Consider the following 24452-nt stretch of genomic DNA (forward strand, 5'->3'; position numbering starts at 1 on the left):
GCCACCTGGTGTTTGTCTTTCTGAGGTGATGGACGTATCAATTAGCTGATTTAACCATCCCACATCATATACACGCACTGAAACATCACACTGTACCCTACATGTGTACAGTTATGATGTGCCAGTTAAAAATAATAGTAATAAGGGGGCCGGCCCGTGGCTCACTTGGGAGAGTGTGGTGCTGATAATACCAAGGCCATGGGTTCGGATCCCATATAGGGATGACCGGTTAGCTCACCAGATGAGCGTGGTGCTGACAACACCAAGTCAAGGATTAAGATCCCCTTACCAGTCATCTTTAAAAAAATATATAATAATAATAATAGTAATAATAAAATAAAAGGCAGGGAGTGCTGCTTGACTGTCCCACATACCTGGTGTAAGTCCCTGCCTCAGTTGTCCACAGGTCTCAGTGAATCATTTGCTGTCTCGCTCCACAGCAGGTCTTCTGGGCTGGCAAGAAGCAGAAGGTTCTCAGGAGAAGGTTGACAAATGTCCTTGTGGCCCCTGCAGTCCCTGGCCCCTGCCATGGGGAGATGCTGAGGTTGCACCATGGGGCTGCCAAGTGTGGAGGAAGTGTCCCGAGGAGGATGGTCCCTGGGGTCCAAGGGCTCCATCTGGGTCCCCACCCTGCTGCCAGTGCTGGGCGTGCAGGAGGAGGCCACAGGGCCATGCTGGGGGGCTGTGCCGGGACTGGAGTGCACGGTGTCGGGGGCATGTGTCGGGGGCAGGGGCTTCCCAGGGTCGCAGGAGCCCTTCACCCCGGGCTTCTCCTCTGCTAACACCGATTCTGGGATTCAGTCTTTCTCACTCCCCATGACCTCCGCTCGCTGCGGGTCCTGGGGAGCCGGGAGTGGCTCCACGTACCACCTTAGTCTCTTCTCCCAGCCCAAGGTGACCCATGGGTGGCCCATGAGGTGCTCAAGGGTGGGCCTCTTCCTGGGGTCGAGGGTCAAGAACCTCTTCAGGAAGTTTCCCACAGATGACGAAAAGTACAACGGCACTTTGATTCTTCCTCGAAGGACCTCCTTCTTCACCTCCCCAAACTTGTTCCCAACAAATGGCTCAGCCCCGGTGACCATGGTGTACAGAGTAACCCCCAGGCTCCACACGTCTGCGGCGAGGCCACTGTACTTCAGGCCCCGGAAGCGCTCCGGGGCAGTGTACTGGGGAGTGTGACAGAAGTTGCCCAGCTTCTCGCCCATGGGGACCCATCTGCTGATGCCAAAGTCTGCTATTTTTAAGTTAAAGGCACCATCTACGAGGATGTTTCATGGCTTCAGGTCCCTGTGGACCAGGCCCCTCTAGTGACAGTACTGAATGGCGGACAGAATTTGGCAGAACTTTCCCCAGGCCTCTTCCTCCTCCATGTGGCTGTGCTCTTGTAAGTGGGCACACAGGTCTCCCCGGCTGGCACATTCCACTATTGAGTAGAGTCTCTATGGGGTGCTGACGACGTCGTACAGTTGTACGATGTTTCGGTGTTTCAGGGCCTTCATTGCGTTCACCTCGTAGAACAATCTTGAGGCTGGAGTTGCTCTGCTGACCTGTGGGGATGACCTTCACGACCACCACTGTCCCACTCAAAACATGCTGGGCCAACTTCACCTTGGCAAAGCTGCCCTGGCCAGTGGTCTTGAGGAGCCTGTAACTCTCATGAGAGGCCTCCTCATCAGCAGAGGTGGCCGCGAGGCCTTGCTGCATGGTGACCTCCTAGCTACACTAACTACAAATCCTAACTAGAAATGCTGACTAAGAATACTAACAATACTGACTATGCTAACCATACCAGCAAAAAATACAAACTGTCCTATGAATAGAGGTCGTTAAAAAGAGCCTACTATTTTGGCAGTCATTTCTCTTCTATATTTTAGGCAGGGATATCCTAGGAGATTATTAAGAGAATTTATTAATTTTCCAAAGTTCCATGTATCAGGAATTATATAATATTAAAAATTATAGCTAATGTTATTATAGAGCTTATTACGTTCCAGAAACACTTCCATGTCTGATATGTAGACTTAATATTTTGCACTCATAAATCTCTATGATGTAGGTAAGATGACCATATTTTACATAAGAGGTAACTGGGGCTCACTGCATAAGTGACTTCTCCAGCTCACACTTGTAAATAGCAGAACATTGATTTAAGTTCAAGCAGTCTGACTTCAGAGCTCCCACTTATCAGAACTTTGTCTGTTAATACATTCTGAATATTTGGTCTGGCATTAAATAAGCCACAATAATGAGAGCACTGAGATGCTGTAAGGCAGTTCTGTACTTGTACAGGTTGATGCGGGGCCCTCCATCTGCACCACCTGCCTGCTGAGTGTCCTCCAGGCCATCGCCCTCAGCCCCAGGAACTCCTGTTTGGCAAAGTTCAAACATAAATCCTCACATCACAACCTTTGTGTCTTTTTCTTCCTGTGGGTCTTCAATATGTCCATTAGTGGTCGCTTCATAATTTCCACTATTTCTACTCCCAATGTGACCTCAGGCTATCTAATGCTTGTCACTGAATCCTGCTCTTTTTGGCCCCTAAGTTACTTGCTCAGGTAAGTATTTTCCACACTGGTGACCTTCCGGGATATTTCCTTTGTGGGGCTCATGGCCCTCTCCAGTGGATACATGGTGGTTCTCCTGAACAGGCACAAGCGGCAGTTCCAGCATCTCCACAGCACCATCCTTTCTCCAAAAGCATTCCCAGGAAAAAGAGACACCCAGACCATTCTGCTGCTCATGAGTTTCTTTGTGGTCATGTACTTTTTGGACTGTGTTGTCTCCTCCTACTCAGGAATGTTGTGGAACAAAGATCCAGTTCGCCTGTGTGTCCAGATGCTTGTGGGCAATATCTACATCACCATCAGTCCTTTGGTGCTCATCAGTACCGAAAAACTAATGATCAAGTTTTTACCATCCGTAGGAGGAAGGACAGTAAAGGTTTAATTATTTATTGATGAATAAGTTTGTCTGACCTTATATTTTTTGTATCTATTTTTGTAAATATTTGTCTTTGTATGAAAATGGTAATTACAAAAGTGCTGGAACTTTTACATTAGCTTCTTGGAAAAATACTAAATTGCAATTTTACTGTTCTATTACTGTGGTGGATTCCAAAGGGCAGTAGTTCAGATGATCTATGAGGGTGCTTCTCCTCCTGACTCCTAAAATGTGGGCTCAAACTAGTAAAAGAATGTTAGAGGGCCGGCCCGTGACTCACTTGGGAGAGTGTGGTGCTGACAACACCAAGTCAAGGGTTAAGATCCCCTTACCCTTTAAACAAAAAAAAAAGAAAAAAGAATGTTAGGTGTTGGGTGTTTTTTTCTTTTCTCATTATAACCTCTCAACAATCCTATGCATCAGAAGATATTAAAATATTCCTTATATAATAAAGCAATTAAAATTAGTGCTGAGGCTAAAGCACAGAGCTCAACAGACTCACTTCATCAGGCTGTGGGAGAAACTATCACTGCTCTGAGAAATGAGAGCCCAAACTTCTGTAGTTGAATCTCCACTAATGCATAACTTGGGCAGCCTTTTATCAAAGGGACATCTAAAGAGTAAAAACAAAAACAAAAACAAAAAACATAGTTTGGGTTACTATAACAAAATACCATAGACTGGGTGGCTTAAACAAGAAGCATTTATTTCTCACATTTCTAGAGACTGGAAAGATATAGATCAAGGTGCCGGCAGATTCGGTTTCTGGCGAAGGTCCTCCTGGTTTGTAGACAGCTGCCTTCTTGTTGTATCTTCACACGGTGGGGGAAGGGGAGAGAGGAGCACTGTGGACTCTTTCTCTTCTTATAAGGACACTAATCTCATTTTGGCCACCCCACCCTCATGACCTCATCTAAACCTAATTGCCTCTCAAAGGCCTCACCTCCTTATACTATAACATTGGGGGTTAGGGTTCAACATATGAATTTGTGGGGGACACATCATTCAATCCACAACAGCATATTCCATGTAGAGTCCTTTGAAATAGAATAAAGTCTACTCACTCATTCAACAGTTTACTAAATGACTTCTGTGTGCCAGTCATGGGCCACATCAGCTCACAGCTGTCCTTCAGATGTATTAGTCCATTTATGTTGCTTATAACAGAATACACAGAACAGGGTGATTTATAAAGAAAATGAAACTTGTTGGCTTACAGTTTCTGATGCTGGGAGGTCTGAAGTCCATTTGGTGGTGGCAACAGTGACCCAGGGGTCTCACATTGCAAGATGGTGGAAGCAGAGAGAGAGACAGACAGACAGACTCTCCTCTTCTTTTAAAGCCCTCAGAACCACACCTTGACCACCATTTTTAATCTATTCACTAATGCATGGTCCTACAATCCAATCACCTCTTCAAGGCTCCACCTTTCAATAGCCATAATAGGATTTCCCACCCTCTTAACAGTCACAGTGGGGGCTAAACTTCTAGTACATAACACTTGTGAGACATAATTCAAGCTTCAGTGAGTTTGTGGGGGACATAATTCAATCCATTACAGATATCTAAGGGGAAAAGAAGAGGAAGACTGAAATGTCCCTGCGACATTACCCAGTGTTCATTGACAGGAAGGTCCCACGCCACATTAAATACCAGTGTATGATTGGTGCTTTGAATAAAACACCAAGATATGATCATAATAAAGCCATAGAGTTGAATGAATGTCTGCCAGGCTCATTTTACTTTTTGAGAAAATGACATCTGGATTCCATAAGTTGCTCATAATTGAAGGAACCAATTCGCCTGTGCTTCTCTTTGCCTCCTGGCAGTGCTCCCACAGGTAATAATTCATGTTCAGAGGGGTCCCTGGTGAGTCCCTCAGCCACCCTGCAGGGCCACCACTGCCACCACTGTGGCAACAATTTACACAAAGTGGTACCATATTTTTATTTTTTTGTTACTAACACATTCATTTTTATAAATCATGGTATTTCTTTAAAAGTAGTACTAAAGGCTGGCCCGTGGCTTACTCAGGAGAGTGTGGTGCTGATAACACTAAGGCCACGGGTTCGGATCCCATATAGGGATGGCCGGTTAGCTCACTTGGGAGAGTGTGGTGCAGACAACACCAAGTCAAGGGTTAAGACCCCCTCACCGGTCAACTTAAAAAAAAAAAAAAAGTAGTACTGTATTAATTCTAAGTAGATTGAGAAAAATTAGCTATGTACATTGTAATCCATATGACAAACACAAAGAATAGTTCAAAGAGATATTGTCAAATTACCAATTGATAAATTAAAATATAGCACTGGAATAACTCCAAAGAAGGCAGGAGAGGAACACAGAAACAGGGTACAAACAAGAAAACAAACAATAAAATGGTAGATTTCAATCCAACCATGTCAATATTTACATAAATGTTAATTGCATAAACAATTAAAAGGCAAAATTAACAAAGTGGATATAAGACCATGACCCTACTGTTTGTTGCCTTAAATGGAACACTTTAAACATGGAGTTAAAGAAAGAAACCAGAGTGAGCATACAAAGTTTCTTGTGGCTATGAGAATATTAGATAAAAAGGACTCTAAGGCAAAATGTTGCCACAGAAACATAGGAAGAAATCAAAGTTATTTCATCTTTGCTGTTGTAAATGTTAATATATCAGCTCTCCTGAGGTTTTGAAAGACTGTCATCGTCAGGACCAAGTCTAAGCTAGAAAATCCCTATTTTTAGACATTTTTCCTGCTATATATTTAGATGGCTAGACTCTGATACTTTGGGTGGGTCAAGTGGGAGAATTCAATGTTAGTTCACTTCATCCTCATAATAAACCCATATTTTATATTGATTTCATCATTTTATAGGTGAGGAAACAGACTCAGGGATCACCCAAGGGGTGGTGGTGGTGGAGTGGAGTAGGTAGACAAGATTAACGTGTCTTATCTGAAAATACAAGGCTAGGTAGGAAAACTGGTTAGACTTCTTCAAAACATCCAGACTGACACACTTTCCAAAGTAGGGACACAACAAACATGAGATCAGTGCCTGTGTGCTAAGTGCTTCGCTTGGTGCTTAATGTAACCCTTACCGACAAGGTATTATCATCCCTGTTTTGCAAATGAGTTGGGAAAGGTGGCAAGTGAAAGCAAGGTCTGATGGGGCTTCTGACTTTTTTCATAGCCATTTGGCCATGTTTCAGGTCAGACAATAAGAGAGATGAGAACAGAGAAAGAGAGGCTAGGTGTCCAAGTCTTTATTCACCATAGTCTTGTCTTCTGCTTTCAGGAAAGCAGTACAGTGTGGGAAATAAGAACACTTGGGCTCAGGAGACAGGCCTGGGTGGGGGTGGGGGGTTCAGAGCCTGGATTTGCCATTTATGGCAGTGTGACCTCTTGGTACCTCGGTTTTCTCACTAGTAAAATGAGCATAAAGCAACAACACTGAAGCAAAGGCCTGTTTGGAGAATTAAAAGATTCAACACATTTAACTACATAAAACAGTGCCTGGCATAGAAAGCACTTGTCAAATATTAGCTGCTATTGTCACACTTTAAGGTCACTATCTCCAATAGAATGGACTCAATAATAGATAGGACTCAGTAATAAAAATGTGGGAGCTTGAAACTCAATTATTAATTATTATCTGCCTGATAGATATGAATTATGACTAGTAATGATTATATTTTTACTGTATGTTACCTAGTGTTTTCATTGAAACTTGAAGGTTTTTCATTAGTTAACACTGACTGGGGCCGGCCCGTGGCTCACTCGGGAGAGTGAGGTGCTGATAACACCAAGGCCCCGGGTTCGGATCCCATATAGGGATGGCCGGTTAGCTCATTGGGTGAGCATGGTGCTGACAACACCAAGTTAAGGGTTAAGATCCCCTTACCGGTCATCTTTAAAAAAACAAAAACAAAAAAAACACTGACTGCTGGAACAATTAAACCCCAAAATGTCAGTGACTTAATACATATTTCTTGCTCATGTAACAGTTCAACGTGGGTGTCCCTATTTGGAAGCTGATTTTCCTCCAGATGATTGATGCAAACACCTAGACTCCTTCCACCTTGTGCTTCCACCCCGAGGGGTCCTCTGCTTCCAGGTGGTGGAAGAAGAAGCATCAAAGAATGATCCTCATCTTTTAAGAACTGGACAGAAGTCATGTATTACTTCTCACATTCCATTGGTGAGAACGGCATCCGGATGCAGGGATCTGGGAAGGCAACTCCTGTCTGACAGCTTGTGCTAACAACTACACACTATGGAAGTGGTGACATGGATTCATTGGCTACTAGCACTGCCTCCAAGTCATAGAAAATAAAGTTGAGGCTCAGAGGTGAGGGCACTGGCCCAGTCACACACCTGACAGGTGGCAGAATTGGGACTAAATCTCTCTTCTCATGACTCCTAGCCCTGGCTTCATTCCTCTGTCTTGCTTCTCTCCTATTTATGCTACAGTCTGTGCTGTCATGTCTAAGGGGCTTTCCCAAAATGTTTAACTGTGCCAGGGTTCCATCATCAGGAAGACTATTGAATCCAAATCATAGCAAGAGCAGTGAGTTTATGGGTTCGAAGACAGCTCTAATTCTGTGGTCACTATCAGGCCCTGTTTATCTCTGAAAACACTATGTGCCAAGAATCATAATATCTTTAAGATCTCATGTATTAGTTTGCTAGCACTGCTGTAACAAAGTACCACAGACTGGGTGGCTTCAACAAGTTTCTTGTCTCACAGGTCTGGAGGCTAGAAGTCAAGATCAAGTGTCAGCAGAACTGGTTCCTTCTGAGGGATGTGAGATCTGTTCCATGCCTCTCCCTACCTTCTGGTGGTGGTGTGCTGGCAGTCTCTGGCATCCCTTGGCTTGTGGAAGCATTACTCCAGTCTCCATCTCAGCTTTAACAGTTAGTGATCAAGGAGTAGTTTTCTCCTCAATCAATGTGCCTGAGAAACAAAGTCAAGCCATTCTGGTATCCTAATATTATGGTCAAGGACGAAAATTAATCTATTTGTTAAGTTATTGTGGGAGTCAGTTGTATTTGATGTGATCATACAGGAAGGACAGTCAGAAATACCGTGAGGATGCTTTAAACACTAAATATGCGAAACTATGTTTAAAGCAAACTGTTAAAAAAAAAACAAACTTTAAAATAGCATATTTCTCTCACTTGAATGTAAATATTTTTCATTTTTATAGTATTGCAGAAAAAAGCATTGACCATTTACTGTGCTAGATGCTTTCATATGGATTATTTTGTAATACTCGAAAAAGTCCTGTGAGATAAATGACATTGTACTCATGATTACAGATGAGAAAACTGAATTTAGAAACTGGCAAAGTAGTGGAACTCCAAAACGCTTTTTCCACTATACTCTGTTGGAGTACTTTGAAATTATGCATTAAACTTTTACTAATTTTTGTTTTGAAAATATGTGCCACTGGATTTCTCACTTGCTTGATTTAGGGAGACCTCTGTACACCAAACAGGATCTGACATGTTATCAGATTACTTGACTGATGTGACTACATTTGTTTCAGCAACAACGTACAGCAGCTCAAACTAGAAACATTGATTTTGCAACACCACTTTTTCTTTGTTTCACCAGTGGGGTTAATTCACAAAGGCAGTTATTTCCAAATGCCTTCTTGCGAAGCAGAGCGCTGAAATAGGCACATATTAAACACTGATGAAGAAACCAGGTGACAAACCTTTAATAGTGAGGACAAGATTAAAATAGATAGCATGAACTGCAGAAGATGATTGCAAATATTTTGCAACCAAGAAAACTTTTTTTTTTTTTTAAAGATGACCGGTAAGGGGATCTTAAACCTTGACTTGGTGTTGTCAGCACCATGCTCACCCAATGAGCTAACCGGCCATCCCTATATGGGATCCAAACCCGTGGCCTTGGTGTTATCAGCACCACACTCTCCCGAGTGAGCCAAGGGTCGGCCCCCCAAGAAAGCTTTTGAGCTCTTTTTTTCCTAATGTTGTGTCAGCAATTCAACTCTTTATAGGGCTAGGCTTAGCATGCTGAAATGAATGCGATCTCTTATTGTTTTCAAAGAGTTCACACGATGGAGACAGGGAACATTTTCCAACGCTGCGGTAAATACTATAGACAGGGTAAAAGGACAACGAGGGGGTAAGGATAGGAGAGCATTCTTCCTGGAGGAGGCTGGCTGAAGACCGTTAGAGAACCCCGACCTGTTACGTTCAGGGCATGGCTGGGCTGTGTGGTGCCAGGGGATGCAGGGCCCTCCTCCCCGGGCCACTATCGCCTCTCCCGACTCATCCCACCTAACAGTCCCCACACCTCAGCTCCCTGAGCAGCTTCTCTTCCTCCACCTGCCTTCTAATGTTGTGTTTCCCAGAAATAGCGGTGACGGAGTTTTATCCAGCCCTCTCCCTGGTAGAACATCCCTTTTCTTTTCCTCTTCCAAAAAAAAAATATGCAATGTGCATGTAAGCTACGAGACCCACCGTCCATTTACTAAATGGAACATTACTGTGAGCTGCCCTCCGGAGATAACCAACACCGTGAATTTCCCCCCATTCCTTTGCTTTTCTTTAGTTTTCTCACTTTCTCGTTGTTGCATGTGTCAGGAGGGAGCCGAGTGGAGGCAGCTGGGTCGCCGCTTTACGTCCCCATGCATCTAGGAAACTCTTTAGAGCTAGCATTTATGGAAACAACCGCTGGTATTTGGAGGGAAAAAAGCAACAACAAAAAAACACCTCTTTTACAGCAGCACCAACGACCCAAAACATCAGCGGCCCAATCCCACCAACCTCCCGGGCGGGAGGCCGCGCGAGCGCAATGGGGCCGGTAAAGGCCCGTGGCGTCATCAGGCGGCGCGCACTGTTACACGTGCTGAGGCGCCGAGCAGGAGGTGGGGGCGGCTACCCCATTAGTCCGGCTTTGGCATGGCCGGAGGCCGCGCAAGCGCAATGGGGCCGGCGGACGGTGTCGGCCGGTGGTGTCATCTGGAGGCGTCGAGCAGGCGCACTGAGGCGCCGAGTCGGAGGTGGTGGCAGTCTCTTGAGCCGCTCCGGCAGCATGAACGGCGTCGGACTCTTCCTGCGCATGGCGGTGGGGGCGCGTGCCCTCCGGTCCCTGGTGGCTTTTCCCGCGAGCCGGCGCCCGCTGCGCACCAGTCCGCGGAGCCGAGCTTTCGCCAAGGAACTCTTCCTGGGCAAAATAGAGACGGTAACGCGAGCCCTGCGCCGACCCTTGCTTTCTGCCTCCGGCTTTTCGTCCTTAGCAGGCAAGGCCGAGGTCGAGCTTTGTCAGAGGCCCCAAACTCCCGAGGTCTGGTGCATGCTAAAACTGCAGATTCCTGAGTCCCACTGGAGCCTTTCCAGGGCACGGGGCCCTGGGAAATGTGGTGTTGCAGGTCATTCTTGTCAGGGCAGTTTAGGAAAGCCTATGCGAGGTGATCCCTAAGCAACCCGCAGCGATCCTGGCCCCGAAATGTACGGGGCTTCCTCTGTGATTCCTAAACGCAACTCACACCGTGCCGCTCTTCTGTCACCTTCTTCTTTCCGCAGCTGAGCCCTAGCGCCTCGCCCTGCCATTCAGGCTCCTCAGGAATCTGGCTCCAAGGTGCCTTCCCTACCTCATTCCTTCTGGGCGTCTTACAGCCAGATTGTTAAGTACTCATCACCTTCTTTGAGTTGGAAGACTTGGATTTGACCTTGGCTCTGTGACTTTGACTCTCAGTTTTTTCAGCTTTAATATGGAGCTAGTGATGTAGAGCCCCAATGAGATACATAGTGTGCGCGAATTCTTTTTAAACTAAAATACTATGCAGTAGAACACTTCGTAGCCTTGTGACCTTGGGTAGTCACTTCACCTCCCTGTACTCACCTCCTCCTAGAGGTTCTGTGCTTTGAACTTCGCAGAAATGTTGGCTGATTCTATATCACAGAAGGAGTTATTCCCTGGCTTCTCTTTAGAACACTCTTTTTAGGTTGTCATCTGACCCTTTAAGCAGCATTACAGATGCAGAAGCTGAGACTCAGAGTAAGCGTAGTTTGCCCTGTTAGGAAGTGCAGAGCTAGGTCTTAGAGTGTGGGAAGCCATTTTTGCCGGAACCTGGGGCTGTGTGGTGCTCTGTCCTGGGACCTCATGCCTCCTCGCAGTGTGGTGAAGAAAGAGCTCAAATCTTTCATACTGTTTTCAATCTAAATTTCTGGCACCACCCGCCCTGCCCTCACTCTCAGCTTTGCTTCCCATTTCACTGAGAAAATCCTTGCAGTCAGAGGAGAACTTCCACTGCCACATCTACTCTCCTCTCCCCATGCATGCCCAGATCATCTACACTCTCTGTTGCTGTGGATGAACTGTCTACTCCTAGCAAAGGCTAACCACGTCCTTGGACCCAAGGCCTGTTCAGGGGTAGTTCTCTCCTTTCTCCTCAACGCCATCAGTTGTTCACTCTCTACTGGATCTAGAACCCCCATCACTCAGGCCTGTCGCTGACAGTCATGAAAGTGAGGGATGACCTCCATGTGATGGGTGAGAAAGTGGAAGCTTGGGGTGGCGAAGGCCACACAATTAGTGAGAGGAAATGAAGCACCAGACCCAGGGCTTCTAAATGTCAGTCCATGGCTGCTTGTTTTGTGAAACAGTCGTCATTGCTTGTCATTGACAAGGAAAGCTGAGCAAAATCAGGAACGAACTTGGCGAGCTCGGGATGAAGACAAACCTAGGTCGTGGATTCTAACACACAGTTCCTATGTCAGAAGCACCTTCTGAGGTTTGCCTCCTTGCTTGCTTTGTTTTATGTTTTTTTTTTTGTTGTTGTTTTTTAAAGCTGTCAATTAGCTTTACTGCAATTCTAGAATCAGTCAACATCTTATTCCATAGAATAGAATAAGTATTCCCCTGAGGTTTGGTTTCTGATTCCACCAGTGAGTGATGTCCTGCTGGCCAGATGTGGAATCTAGCACATCTTTTTCCTTTTCTTTTACCTGGTATTTCTGTCCTGGGGGATTGCTGCAAATTAAATTTTTAGTAAATGTTTATCATTTTTAGAAAGAAGTTTTCCCATTTCCAGAAGTTAGCCAGGAAGAACTTAATGAAATCAATCAGTTTGTGGGACCCGTGGAAAAATTCTTCACTGAAGAGGGTATGTATGGTTTTATTAATCATTGCCGATTTCCATTTTAAGGGGTATAGTGTTGATATTCGTATTAGAGTTGGTATATGTAGGGGAAGCTGTCATGAGTGTCATTAATGAGGGAGAAATAGTTGCTACTCATAATATTTTCCTTTAGGGATCACCCTAATTGCTATTTAATTAAAAGACATGTAGTTCAGTGCTGCTTTTTGTATTCATGGTGAAGGACCACTTTTAAACATTTTCAAACTGTTGCAGATTACCACTGTGCGAGATACAGTAAAAATGAATAAGCAGAAAAATGAGATGAAACAAAGCCAAGGATGTACACCAGTACAAGCACATGGATCATATGTTGGTGGTTGTGGCAGTAGAAGATTGCTGTAAATATTTCTAAAGGTTGAGTCTCAATTTCTGTACTTAGCTTATCATGAACCAGTAGTGGTTTGTGGAGCAGCTGCAGCCTGTAGCCCACAGGGTCCCTTGCTCGGAGAGGTTGGTCAACCCTTAGTGGGGGCAGCTGCCCCTTCTGAGGGACCTCTGGAGAGGTCAGTCAGTGATGGTAGAATGACAGCAGCTTCCCCAACACTGAGCATCCCAAGAGCTTTTGTTTATGTGGGTTCTATCTGTCAATATTTGCCCTGTTAGAAAATGAACTTGAGAAATTTTAAAAATACTGTGTTCATGTATGAGTTCATTTATTTATTTATTTATTTATTTATTTATTTTTAAAGATGACCGGTAAGGGGATCTTAACCCTTGACTTGGTGTTGTCAGCACCACGCTCAGCCAGTGAGCAACCGGCCAGCCCTATGTGGGATCCGAACCCGTGGCCTTGGTGTCATCAGCACCACACTCTCCCGAGTGAGCCACAGGCCGGCCCTATGAGTTCATTTAAATATAATGATAAGCCCATTACATGTTAACATAAACAGTATTTACAAAACAAAAATAAAATTAATGGAAAGAGTGGCATTGTTTTACAAGTTAATCTTTAATGTTTGGCTTATTAAAAAACAGCTGAATTCTCGTATCTGCTTCTGCGTTTAATCTGTGATGTATATTTTATAGCCTCTGGGAAAGTCCACTGTACATTCTTGAGAGAATTAGGATTAAAAAGGCAAATCAAATTTTCAAATAGTTTTGACCCCATGGACCCTGTGGAAGCATCTCAGGTCCCCAGGACACACTTTGAGAAGTACTGCCCTACAGCACTAACTGTTATTATGTGACGAGTTTTAAAAGTTGCTTAGTTGTGTATAAATATCATTTGTTATTTAGAAATACTTGTTTCTGGACCGGCCTGTGGCTCACTCGGGAGAGTGCGGTGCTGATAACAGCAAGGCCACGGGTTCGGATCCCAAGTAGGGATGGCCGGTTGGCTCACTGGGTGAGCGTGGTGCTGACAACACCAAGTCAAGGGTTAAGATCCCCTTGCCGGTCATCTTTTAAAAAAAAAAAAAGAAATACTTGTTTCTGGTTTTGTTCTGGTGGTATCTTCCTATTCTTATCCTTTTTTAGTTCTTTTGTTTCTGTTCTTTTATTGAAACTTTTGCTACTTTTACTTAAGATAAAGAAAAAGCCATTGATGATTTTAGATAGGGATGATCAAATCTGATTTGTATTTTAAGAAAATCAACAGCTGTTGGGTGAAGAATTGATTGGAAACAGGAAAGAGTAGAAGGGAAGGAGAAGGATTAAGAAGCTTCTGAATGATTTCAGGGGACGGCCACTGGGCAAAGGCAGCAGCGGTGCAGGTGTATTCCAGGGGGGTGTGAGGGGTGTGTTGGGGGATGGGCAGACTAGGAAGAGGGAGGAATCTAGGTCTGCACCTTGATCAACTGGGAGAATAGTGCTTTCAATTATTTATTTTTTTTTAAAATTTTATTTTGTTGATATACAATGTGGTTGATTATTGTGGCCCATTACCGAAACCTCCCTCCCTCCTCCCTCTCCCCACTCCCACCCAACAATGTCCTTTCTGTTTGTTTGTCGTGTCAACTTCAAGGAATTGTAATTGTTAGGTCTTCTTTCCTCCCCCCGGCTTTTGTGTGTGTGTGTGTGTGTGTGTGTGTGTGTGTGTGTGTGTGTGTGTGTGTGTGTGTGAGAATTTATTTATGTATTTTTATCTCCCACCAATCAGTGAGAACATGTGGTATTTCTCTTTCTGTGCCTGACTTGTTTCACTTAATATAATTCTCTCAAGGTCCATCCGTGTTGTTGCAAATGGCAGTATTTCATTCTTTTTTATAGCTGAGTAGTATTCCATTGTGTAGATATACCACATTTTCCATATCCACTCATCCGATGATGGACATTTGGGTGGTTCCAACTCTTGGCTATTGTAAAGAGTGCTGCAATGAACATTGGGGAATAGGTATACCTTCGATTTCATGATTCCATTTCTCTGAGTATATTCCCCGCAGTGGGATAGCTGGGTCATATGGTAGACCTATCTATAATTGTTTGAGGAACCTCCATACCATTTTCAGTAGAGGCTGCACCATTTTGCAGTCCCACCAACAATGTATGAGAGTTCCTTTTTCTCTGCAACCTCGCCAGCATTTATCATTCAGAGTCTTGGATTTTAGCCATCCTAACTGGGTGAGATGGTATCTCAGTGTAGTTTTGATTTGCATTTCCTGGATGCTGAGTGATGTTGAGCATCTTTTCATTTGTCTGTTGGCCATTTGTATATCTTCCTTAGAGAAATGCCTACTTAGCTCTTTTGCCCATTTTTTAATTGGGTTGCTTGTGTTTTTCTTGTAAAGTTGTTTGAGTTCCTTGTATATTCTGGATATTAATCCTTTGTCAGATGTATATTTTGCAAATATTTTCTCCCACTCTGTTGGTTGTCTTTTAACTCTGTTAATTGTTTCTTTTGCTGTGCAGAAGCTCTGTAGTTTGATATAATCCCATTTGTTTATTTTTCCTTTGGTTGCCCTTTTGGGGTCATATTCATGAAGTCTGTGTCCAGTCCTACTTCCTGAAGTGTTTCTCCTATGTTTTCTTTAAGAAGTTTTATTGTTTCAGGGTGTATATTTAATTCTCTAATCCATTTTGAGTTGACTTTAGTGTATGGTGAAAGGTATGGGTCTAGTTTCATTCTCCTGCATATTGATATCCAGTTCTCCCAGCACCATTTGCTAAAGAGGCACTCTCTTCCCCAGTGTATAGGCTTGGTGCCTTTGTCAAAGATCAGATGGCTGTAGGTGAGTGGGTTGATTTCTGAATTCTCTATTCTATTCCATTGATCAGTGTGTCTGTTTTTATGTCAGTACCATACTGTTTTGGTTATTATAGCTTTGTAGTATAGTTTAAAGTCAGGTAGTGTTATGCCTCCAGCTTTATTATTTTTTTTTGCTCAGCATTGCTTTGGCTATGCATGGTCTTTTGTTATTCCATATATTTTATTTTATTTTTTTTGTCGTTTTTTCGTGACCGGTACTCAGCCAGTGAGTGCACCGGTCAGTCCTATATAGGATCCGAACCCGCGGCGGCGGGAGCGTCGCCGCGCTGCCAGCGCAGCACTCTACCAACTGCGCCACGGGCTCGGCCCTTGTTATTCCATATAAATGTCTGGATAGTTCTTTCCATTTCTGAGAAAAATGTCATTGGAGTTTTGATGGGGATTGCATTGAATTTGTATATCACTTTGGGTAGTATGGACATTTTCACTATGTTGATTCTTCCAATCCAAGAGCATGGGATATCTTTCCATCTTCTTGTATCGTCTCTAATTTCTCTCAGCAGTGGCTTGTAGTTCTCATTAAAGAGATTTTTCACATCCTTGGTTAACTCAATTCCTAAGTATTTTATTTTTTTTGGTGGCTATTGTAAATGGGCAGGCTTTCTTGATTTCTCTTTCTGCATGTTCACTATTGGAGAAAAGAAATGCTACTGATTTTTGTGTGTTGATTTTGTATCCTGCTACTGTGCTGAAATCATTTATCAATTCCAAGAGTTTTTTTGTAGAGGTTTTAGGCTGTTCAATGTATAGGATCATGTCATCGGCAAACAGGGACAGTTTGACTTCATCTTTTCCAATCTGGATGCCCTTTATTTCCTTCTCTTCTCTGATTGCTCTGGCTAGTACTTCCAACACTATGATGAATAGGAGTGGTGAGAGTGGGCATCCTTGTCTAGTTCCTGTTCTTAAAGGAAAAGCTTTCAGCTTTTCCCCATTCAGGATGATATTGGCAGTGAGTTTATCATATATGGCTTTAATTATGTTGAGATACTTTCCGTCTATACCTAACTTATAGAGGGTCTTTGTCATGAATGAGTGCTGAATTTTATCAAATGCTTTTTCAGTATCTATAGAGATGATCATATGGTCCTTGTGTTTGACTTTATTAATATGGTGTATCACATTTATTTATTTGCATATATTGAACCAACCTTGCATCCTTGGGATGAATCCTACTTGATCGTGGTGAATAATTTTATGTATGTGTTGCTGTATTCTGTTTACTAGTATTTTAGTGAGGATTTTTGCATCTATATTCATCAAGGATATCGGCCTGTAGTTTTCTTTTTTGGTTATATCTTTACCTGGTTTTGGAATCAGGATGATGTTTGCTTCATAGAAAGAGTTTGGGAGATTTGCGTCTGTTTCAATCTTTTGGAATAGTTTGTAAAGAATCGGTGTCAATTCCTCTTTGAATGTCTGGTAAAATTCTGCTGTGAATCCGTCTGGTCCTGGGCTTTTCTTTGTTGGGAGCTTTCTGATAACAGCTTCAATCTCCTTTATTGTTATTGGTCTGTTCAGATTTTCTACATCTTCATGGCTCAGTTTCGGGAGCTTGTGTGTGTCCAGAAATTTATCCATTTCCTCCAGATTTTCAAATTTGTTGGCGTATAGTTTACAGTAGTCTTGAATGATTCCTTGTATTTCAGATGAATCAGTTGTAATATCGCCTTTTTCATTTCTAATTTTTGTTATTTGAATCTTCTCTCTTCTTTTTTTGTTAGCCATGCTAATGGTTTGTCAATTTTATTTATCTTTTCAAAAAACCAACCATTTGATTCATTGGTCTTTTGTATTGTTTTTTGGGTTTCAGTTTCATTAAGTTCTGCTCTGATCTTTATGATATCTTTCCATCTGCTAACTTTAGGTTTGGATTGTTCTTGTTTTTCTAGTTCTTTAAGGTGAAGTGTTAGGCTGTTCACTTGCCATCTTTCCATTCTTCTGAAGTGAGCATTTAATGCAATAAATTTCCCCCTTAATACTGCATTTGCAGTATCCCACAGGTTTTGGTATGATGTATCATTATTTCCATTAGTTTCAATAAATTTTTTGATTTCCTGCTTGATTTCTTCTTGGACCTATATGTCATTAAGTAGGATGCTGTTTAATTTCCATGTGTTTGTATACTTTCCAGAATTTCATTTGTTATTGATTTCTAGTTTTAATCCATTGTGGTCTGAGATAATACATGTGATAATTCCAGTTTTTTTGAATTTATTGAGACTTGATTTGTGACCTAATATGTGATCTATCCTGGAGAATGATCCATGTGTTGATGAGAAGAATGAATATTCTGAGGTTATTGGATGGAATGTTCTGTAGATATCTGCCAAGTCCAATCGGTCCAGAGTATTGTTTAGATCTTGTGTTTCTCTGCTGATTCTTTGCCTAGATGATCTGTCCAATATTGACAGTGGGGTGTTCAGGTCCCCTGCTATTATAGTATTAGTGTCTATTTCCTTCTTTAGGTCTAATAGAGTTTGTTTTATAAATCTGGCTGCTCCAACATTAGGTGCATACATATTTATGATTGTTATGTCTTCTTGATGGATCAGTCCTTTTATCATTACGTAGTGTCCCTCATTGTCTCTTTTTATGGTTTTTAGTTTAAAGTCTATTTTGTCAGATATAAGAATAGCTACTCCAGCTCGTTTTTCTTTTCTGTTTGCATGGTAAATCTTTTTCCATCCTTTCACTCTTAGTTTATGTGAGTCTTTATGGGTGAGGTGGGTCTCTTGAAGGCAGTATATAGTTGGGTCCTCCTTTTTGATCCAGTCAGCCAGTCTGTGTCTTTTGATTGGGGAATTTAAGCCTTTTACATTAAGAGTTGTTATTGAAAGGTGTTGATTTATTCCTAGCATTTTATTGATTATCGTTTGGTTTTCTTAGGTGTCTTTTGTTCCTTGCTTTCTGATTTACTGTTTGTTTTCTGTGTTTGTTGGTTCCTTAGGTTTTAGATAACCTTTTTGTTTGCTTGTTCTCTCTTCATGAATGCCATTTTTATTATACTAGTGGGTTTAGATTTTTCTTGAGTTTTTCTGGCAGTGGTAGTTATTTTTCAGGAACCAAACCCAGTACTCCCTTGAGAATTTCTTGTAAGGGTGGTCCTGTGGTGGTGAACTCCCGCAATTTTTGTTTGTCTGAGAAATATACTGTTTGCCCTTCATTTTGGAAGGATAGCCTTGTAGGGTAGAGTATTCTTGGCTGACAATCTCTGTCTTTTAGTATTTTGAATATATCATCCCATTCCTTTCTAGCTTTTAGGGTTTGTGATGAAAAGTCTGATGTTAGTCTGATTGGGGCTCCCTTATAGGTGATTTGATGCTTCTCTCTTGCAGCTTTTAAGATTCTCTCTTTGTCTTTGAGTTTTGCCAATTTGACTATAACATGTCTTGGAGAAGACCTTTTTGGGTTGAATACGTTTGGAGATCGTTGAGCTTCCTGGATCTGAAGATCTGTGATTTTTCCTATACCTGGAAAGTTTTCTGCCACTATTTTGTTGAATATGTTTTCAATGCAATCTCCTTTTTCCTCCCCTTCTGGATTACCTGTGACTCGGATATTTGAGCGCTTAAGGTTGTCTGATATCTCTCTCAGATTTTCTTCAATGCCTTTGATTCTTTTTTCTTTTTATTTGTCTGCCTGTGTTATTTCATACAGCCCATCTTCAAGTTCCGAGGTTCTCTCTTCAACTTCCGCAAGCCTGCTGGTTAAACTCTCCATTGTGTTTTTTATTTCACTCAATACCTTCTTCAGTTTGGCAAGTTCTGCTACATTTTTTTCCAGGGCATTGATTTCCTTGTACATTTCTTCTTTCAGGTCCTGTATACTTTTCCTTGTTTCATCATGATGTCTAGCTGAGTTTTCTTGTATCTCATTCAGTTTCCTTAGCGTTATCACTCGAAATTCCTTATCAGTCATTTCAAGGGCTTCTTGTTCTATAGGATCTAGAGCTTGAGAGTTATTATCGTTTGGTAGTGTACTTTCTTTATTTTTCGTATTTCTGGTATCTTTTTTTTGATGTTTATTCATTGTGGCAGGGGGTTTCACAGTCTACCGCTTTGACACTATTGACTGACTAAGATGTTGCTGTGGTTGCCAATTTGGTATGGCTACCTCAGTGACTGCTAAGTTGGCCACTAGTGCCTTGCGTGTGTGGTTGCCTTGGGTCTTGGGCCTCTACAAGGAGCCACCTCTCTGGGGAGCTTGGACTCAGCCGGTCTGCTGGATCATGGGGTTGTACCGCAGGGTGTGTGGTCTCTGCTGAGATTCCACCTCCTGTGCTGGACTTCTCCCTCTTCTGTGCGCTCTGGGCCGGGCTGCTTTGATGCGCAGAGGCACCGCAGAGCGTGTGGTCTCTGCGGAGCTTCCCCTTCCCTTGCAGGATGTCTCCCTGCTCCGTGTGCGCTAGGCCGGGCTTGGGATGGAGCCGGGTGGCAGTGGTGAACCCTACCTGCTGCTGGATCACACCGCAGCGGCCCCCGCACAGGGTTGTGGACTCTACGGAGCTTCTGTCTCTCCTGCTGGATGTCTCTGTGCTCCGTACCCATTGGGCCAGGCTGCTGGATCGCGCGGCAGCAGTGTTGTCCCCGTGGAGTTCCCACCTCCCTTGCCAGATGTCTCCCTGTTCCGAGTGCACTATGCCAGGCTGGGAATGGAGCCGGGTGCCTGCAGTGAAGCCTACCTGCTGGATCATGCAGTGGCAGCCCTACAGGGTTTGTGGTTTCTGCAGAGCCTCCGCCTCCCCTGCCAGACGTCTCCCCACTCTGTGTGCACTGGCCTGGGCTGGGAATGGAGCCGGGTGGCGGCAGTGAAGCCTATCTGCCGGATCGTGCGACGGCGGCCCTGCAGGGCATGTGGTCTCTGCGGAGCTTCTGCCTCCCCCACTGGACGTCTCCCCATTCCATATGCACTTTATGTTATGTTGTTATAGTTTAAATCGGTTGATTTGTGGGAGAGAGTGACGCTAGGGACTGTCTATTCCGCCATCTTGACCAGAAGTCTCAGTGCTTTCATTTATTAAGACGGGAATGATAGCGTTGAAACAGGTTTGTAAGGAAAATCAAGAGATCTGTTTTGGCTATCCTTTTGGTTAGTTTTTTTTTCAACTTATTATTTATTTTTATTGTAACAAACTTGATTGTACATTCCTGTTGGGTACAGAGTTGAACATCAATACTCGTGCAATATGTGATGCTCACATCAGAATAATTATATCCACTAATATACACTATCACTGCTATTCATGGCCCTTTACCCATTCCTCCTTCTCCCCTCCCTTCCTGCTTCTAGTAACCTCCGTTGTCCTTTTGAGAGATCAGTGTATTATTGAGAATGTTGTATTTTTCTTTATTTTATTTATATGTTTATTATTTTAGCTCCCACTTATGAGTGAGAATGTATGGTATTTCTCTTTCTGTGCCTGGCTTATTTCACTTAATATGATTTTCTCTACGTTCATCCATGTTGCTGTGAAAGGCAATATTTCACTCTTTTTTATAGCTGATTAATATTCCATTGTATATATATACCACATTTTCCTTATCCACTCTTCCGATGATGGGCATTTAGGCTGGTTCCAGCTCTTGGGTATTGTAAATAGTGCTGCAATAAACACAGGAGTGAAGGTATTCCTTTGATATGATGATTTCCATTGATTTCCATTCCTTTGGTTATATACCCAGCAGTGGGATAACTGGGTCATACAGCAGTTTTATCTGTAGTTGTTTGAGGAACCTCCATACCATTTTCCATAAAGGCTGCACCATTTTTTTTTTTTTTTAAAGATGACGGGTAAGGGGATCTTAACCCTTGATTTGGTGTTGTCAGCATCACACTCTCCCAAGTGAGAGAACCGGCCATCCCTATATAGGACCCAAAACTGTGGCCTTGGTGTTATCAGCACCATACTCTCCCAAGTGAGCCAGGGGTTGGCCCTATGGCTGCACCATTTTGCAGTCCCACCAACAGTGTAGGAGGGTTCCTTTTTCTCCACATCCTCGCCAGCATTTATTATTCTCAGTCTTTTGGGTATTAGCCAGCCTAACTGGAGTGAGATGATGCTCAGTGTGGTTTTGATTTCCATTTCCCTGATGCTGAGTGATGTTGAGCATTTTTCATGTGTCTGTTAGCCATTTGTATATCTTCCTTCGAGAAATTCCTGTTCAGCTCCTTTGCCAATTTTTTAATCAGGTTACTTGTATTTTGTTGTTAAATTGTTTGAGTCCCCTGTATATTCTGGATATTAATCCTTTGTTAGGTGCATATTTTGCAAATATTTTCTCCCACTCCGTTGGTTGTCTTTCTGCTTTGCTAATTGTTTCTTTTGCTCTGCAGAAGCTTTTTAGTTTTATATAATCCCATTTGTTTATTTTTCCTTTGGTTTCCTATGCTTTTGGGGTCATATTCATAAAGTCTAGGCCCAATCCTACTTCCTGAAGTGTTTCCCCTATGTTTTCTTTTAGGAGTTTTATAGTTTCAGGATGTATATTTAATTCTTTAATCCATTTTGAGTTGATTTTGGTATATGGCGAGAGGTACAGGTCTAGTTTCATTCATCTACATATGTATGTCCAATTTTCCCAGCACCATTTATTGAAGAGGCAGTCTCTTCCCCAGTGTGTAGTCTTAGTGCCTTTGACAAAAATCAGATGGCTGTAGGTGTATGGGCTGATTTCTGGGTTCTCTAAAGTTAGATGGCGTTATGCTTCCAGCTTTATTTTTTTTGCTCAGGATTACTTTGACTACTCAGGGTTTTGTTCCATATGAATGCTATATTGTTTTTTCCATTTCTGTGCAGAATGTCATTGGTATTTTGATGGGGATTGCATTGAATCAGTAGATCACTTTGGGTAGTATGGACATTTTCACAATGTTAATTCTTCCAAGAGCATGGGATATCTTTCCAACTTCTTGTGTCCTCTTTAATTTCTCTGAATGGTGATTTGTAGTTCTCATCGTTGAGATTTTTCACATCCTTGGTTAACTTTATTCCTAGGTATTTTATTTTTTTGGTGACCATTGTAAATGGACTAGCTTTCTTGATTTCTTTTTCTGGTAGTTCATTGCTGGAGTATTAAAATGCTACTTATTTTTGCATGTTGATTTTTATCCTGCAATTTTGCTGAAAACATATTCAATGAAATCATAGCAGAAAACTTCCCAGGTATAGGGAGAGATACAGATCGTCAGATCCAGGAGGCTCAAAGATCCCCAAAGAAATTCAATCCAAAAAGGTCCTCTCTAAGACGTGTTATAGTCAAATTGGCAAATTCAAAGACAAAGAGAGAATCTTAAAAGCTGCAAGAGAAAAACATCAAATCACCTGTAAGGGAGCCCCTACCAGACTAACAGCAGACTTTTCACGGGCCGGCCCATGGCTCACTGGGGAGAGTTCGGTGCTGATAACACCAAGGCCACAGGTTCAGATCCTATATAGGGATGGCCAGTTAGCTCACTGGGTGAGCCTGGTGCTGACAACATCAAGCCAAGGGTTCAGATCCCCTTACCGGTCATCTTTAAAAAAAAGACTTTTCATCAGAAACCCTAAAAGCCAGAAGAGAATAGGATGATATATTCAAATTATTAAAAGACAAAAATTGCCAGCCAAGAATACATTACCCAGTAAGGCCGTCCTTTGGAAATGAAGGACAAATTGTATATTTCCCAGACAAACAAAAACTTCAGGAGTTCACCACCACACCACCAGCCTTACGAGAAATTCTCAAGGGAGTACAGCACCTGGTACCTGAAAAACAACCAGTTTTTACATGTAGTGGGGTGATGTGGGTGTGTATATACATACATGTAGGTACTTACACAGTTATATCATGAGTAGACTCATGAAAACCACCACAGGCAAGATACAAAATAGTCACACCATAGGATCCCTGATGCTGTCCTTTTATAGCCAGAACTACCTCTTGCCCTCCTTCCCAACTCCTGGCAATCACTAATTTGTTCTCAATTTTTACACTTTTGTCATTTTCAGAATGTCATCTTAATGGAACCACGGATAAATTGGGTTGCCTCTTCTCACTCTGTAATTCTCTGTATGAGTTGCTGCATGTCTCAGTAGCTTGTTCCTTCTTAATGCCCAGTAGTTTTCTGTGGTGCAGGTGTTCCAGTTTGTTGACTGATTGTGCGCTGAAGTATATCTGAGTTGTTTCCAGTTTGGAGGCTCTTATGAATAAAACTGCTGTTTAAAAACATTCATGTACAGGTTTTTGCATGAACCTGTGTTTTCATTTCTTTTCTTCTTTTTTTATTTTTTTATTTTTTTAAGTTTATCAGTATACAATACATCTCCCTTTTTCATCTCCCTTTACTGTGTTTTCATTTCTCTGGGTAAATGTCCAGAATAGCAGTTGCTAGGTCATATGACAGTTGCGTGTTTAGTTTTTTAAGAAACTGCCAGACTGTTTTCAAAGTTCTGTGTCATTTTACATTCCCACTAGTTTCTCTGCCGTTATGCCAGTATTTGATGTTGTCACTTTTTATTCTAGCCATTCTGGCAGCTGTGCAGGGATATCTCATTGTGGTAATTTCCCTAATAGCTAATGATGTTGAACACACTTTCATGTGTTCAGTTGCCCTCTTTATGTCCTCCTCAGTGAATACAATTGAGTTTGTAGATAGGTCTCGTATCCTGCAACCTAATTAAACTCATATATTAGTTCTAGGAGCTTTTTTTTTTTTGTATATCCTGAGGGGTGTTACACATAGACAGTCACATTGTCAGTGACAGGCACAGTTTTTTTCCTTCCTTTCAGTCTGGTTTCCCTTTCTTTTCTTTGCTTTATTGCACTGGCTGAACCCTCCAGTATGATGTTAAATTGTTGAGTAGCAGTAGTAAGAGCAGGTTTCCTGTCCTCATTCCTTTTTTTTTTTTTTTTTTTTTTGCAGTTGGCTGGTACAGGACTCACATCCTGGACCTTGTTGTTCTCAACACCACCCTCTAACAAGCTGAGCTAACTGGCCAGCCCTCCTCATTTCTTATCTTAGGGAGAGGATTCAGTCTTTTACCATTAAGTACATTAGATCTAGGTTTTTTGTAGGTGCCCTTTATCAGGTTGAGGAATTTCCCTTTTACTTCTAGTTTGCTGAGAGTTTTCATCACAAATGGTGTTGAAATTT

General features: G+C 42.5%; 1 protein-coding gene and 1 pseudogene across 2 annotated transcripts in view; both read left to right on the forward strand.

The window, feature by feature from the left end:
• Positions 1 to 2245: 2245 nt before the first annotated feature.
• On the forward strand, positions 2246 to 2946 carry LOC134390154 (vomeronasal type-1 receptor 90-like; annotated as a pseudogene).
• Positions 2947 to 9965: 7019 nt separating this feature from the next.
• Positions 9966 to 24452, forward strand: part of ACAD9 (acyl-CoA dehydrogenase family member 9) — a 42736-nt gene continuing 28249 nt past the window's right edge. The window contains exons 1-2 of one of the 2 annotated variants that reach the window (XM_063114390.1): positions 9966 to 10152; positions 11983 to 12076. In XM_063114390.1, the coding sequence (XP_062970460.1) occupies positions 10003 to 10152; positions 11983 to 12076 (244 nt within the window). In that variant the 5' untranslated portion in view covers positions 9966 to 10002. The remainder of the gene's footprint in view (positions 10153 to 11982; positions 12077 to 24452) is intronic. The other variant, XM_063114392.1, reaches the window with a different exon arrangement.

Source organism: Cynocephalus volans, chromosome 11 (genome assembly GCF_027409185.1).
Source record: "Cynocephalus volans isolate mCynVol1 chromosome 11, mCynVol1.pri, whole genome shotgun sequence".
NCBI lineage: Eukaryota > Metazoa > Chordata > Mammalia > Dermoptera > Cynocephalidae > Cynocephalus > Cynocephalus volans.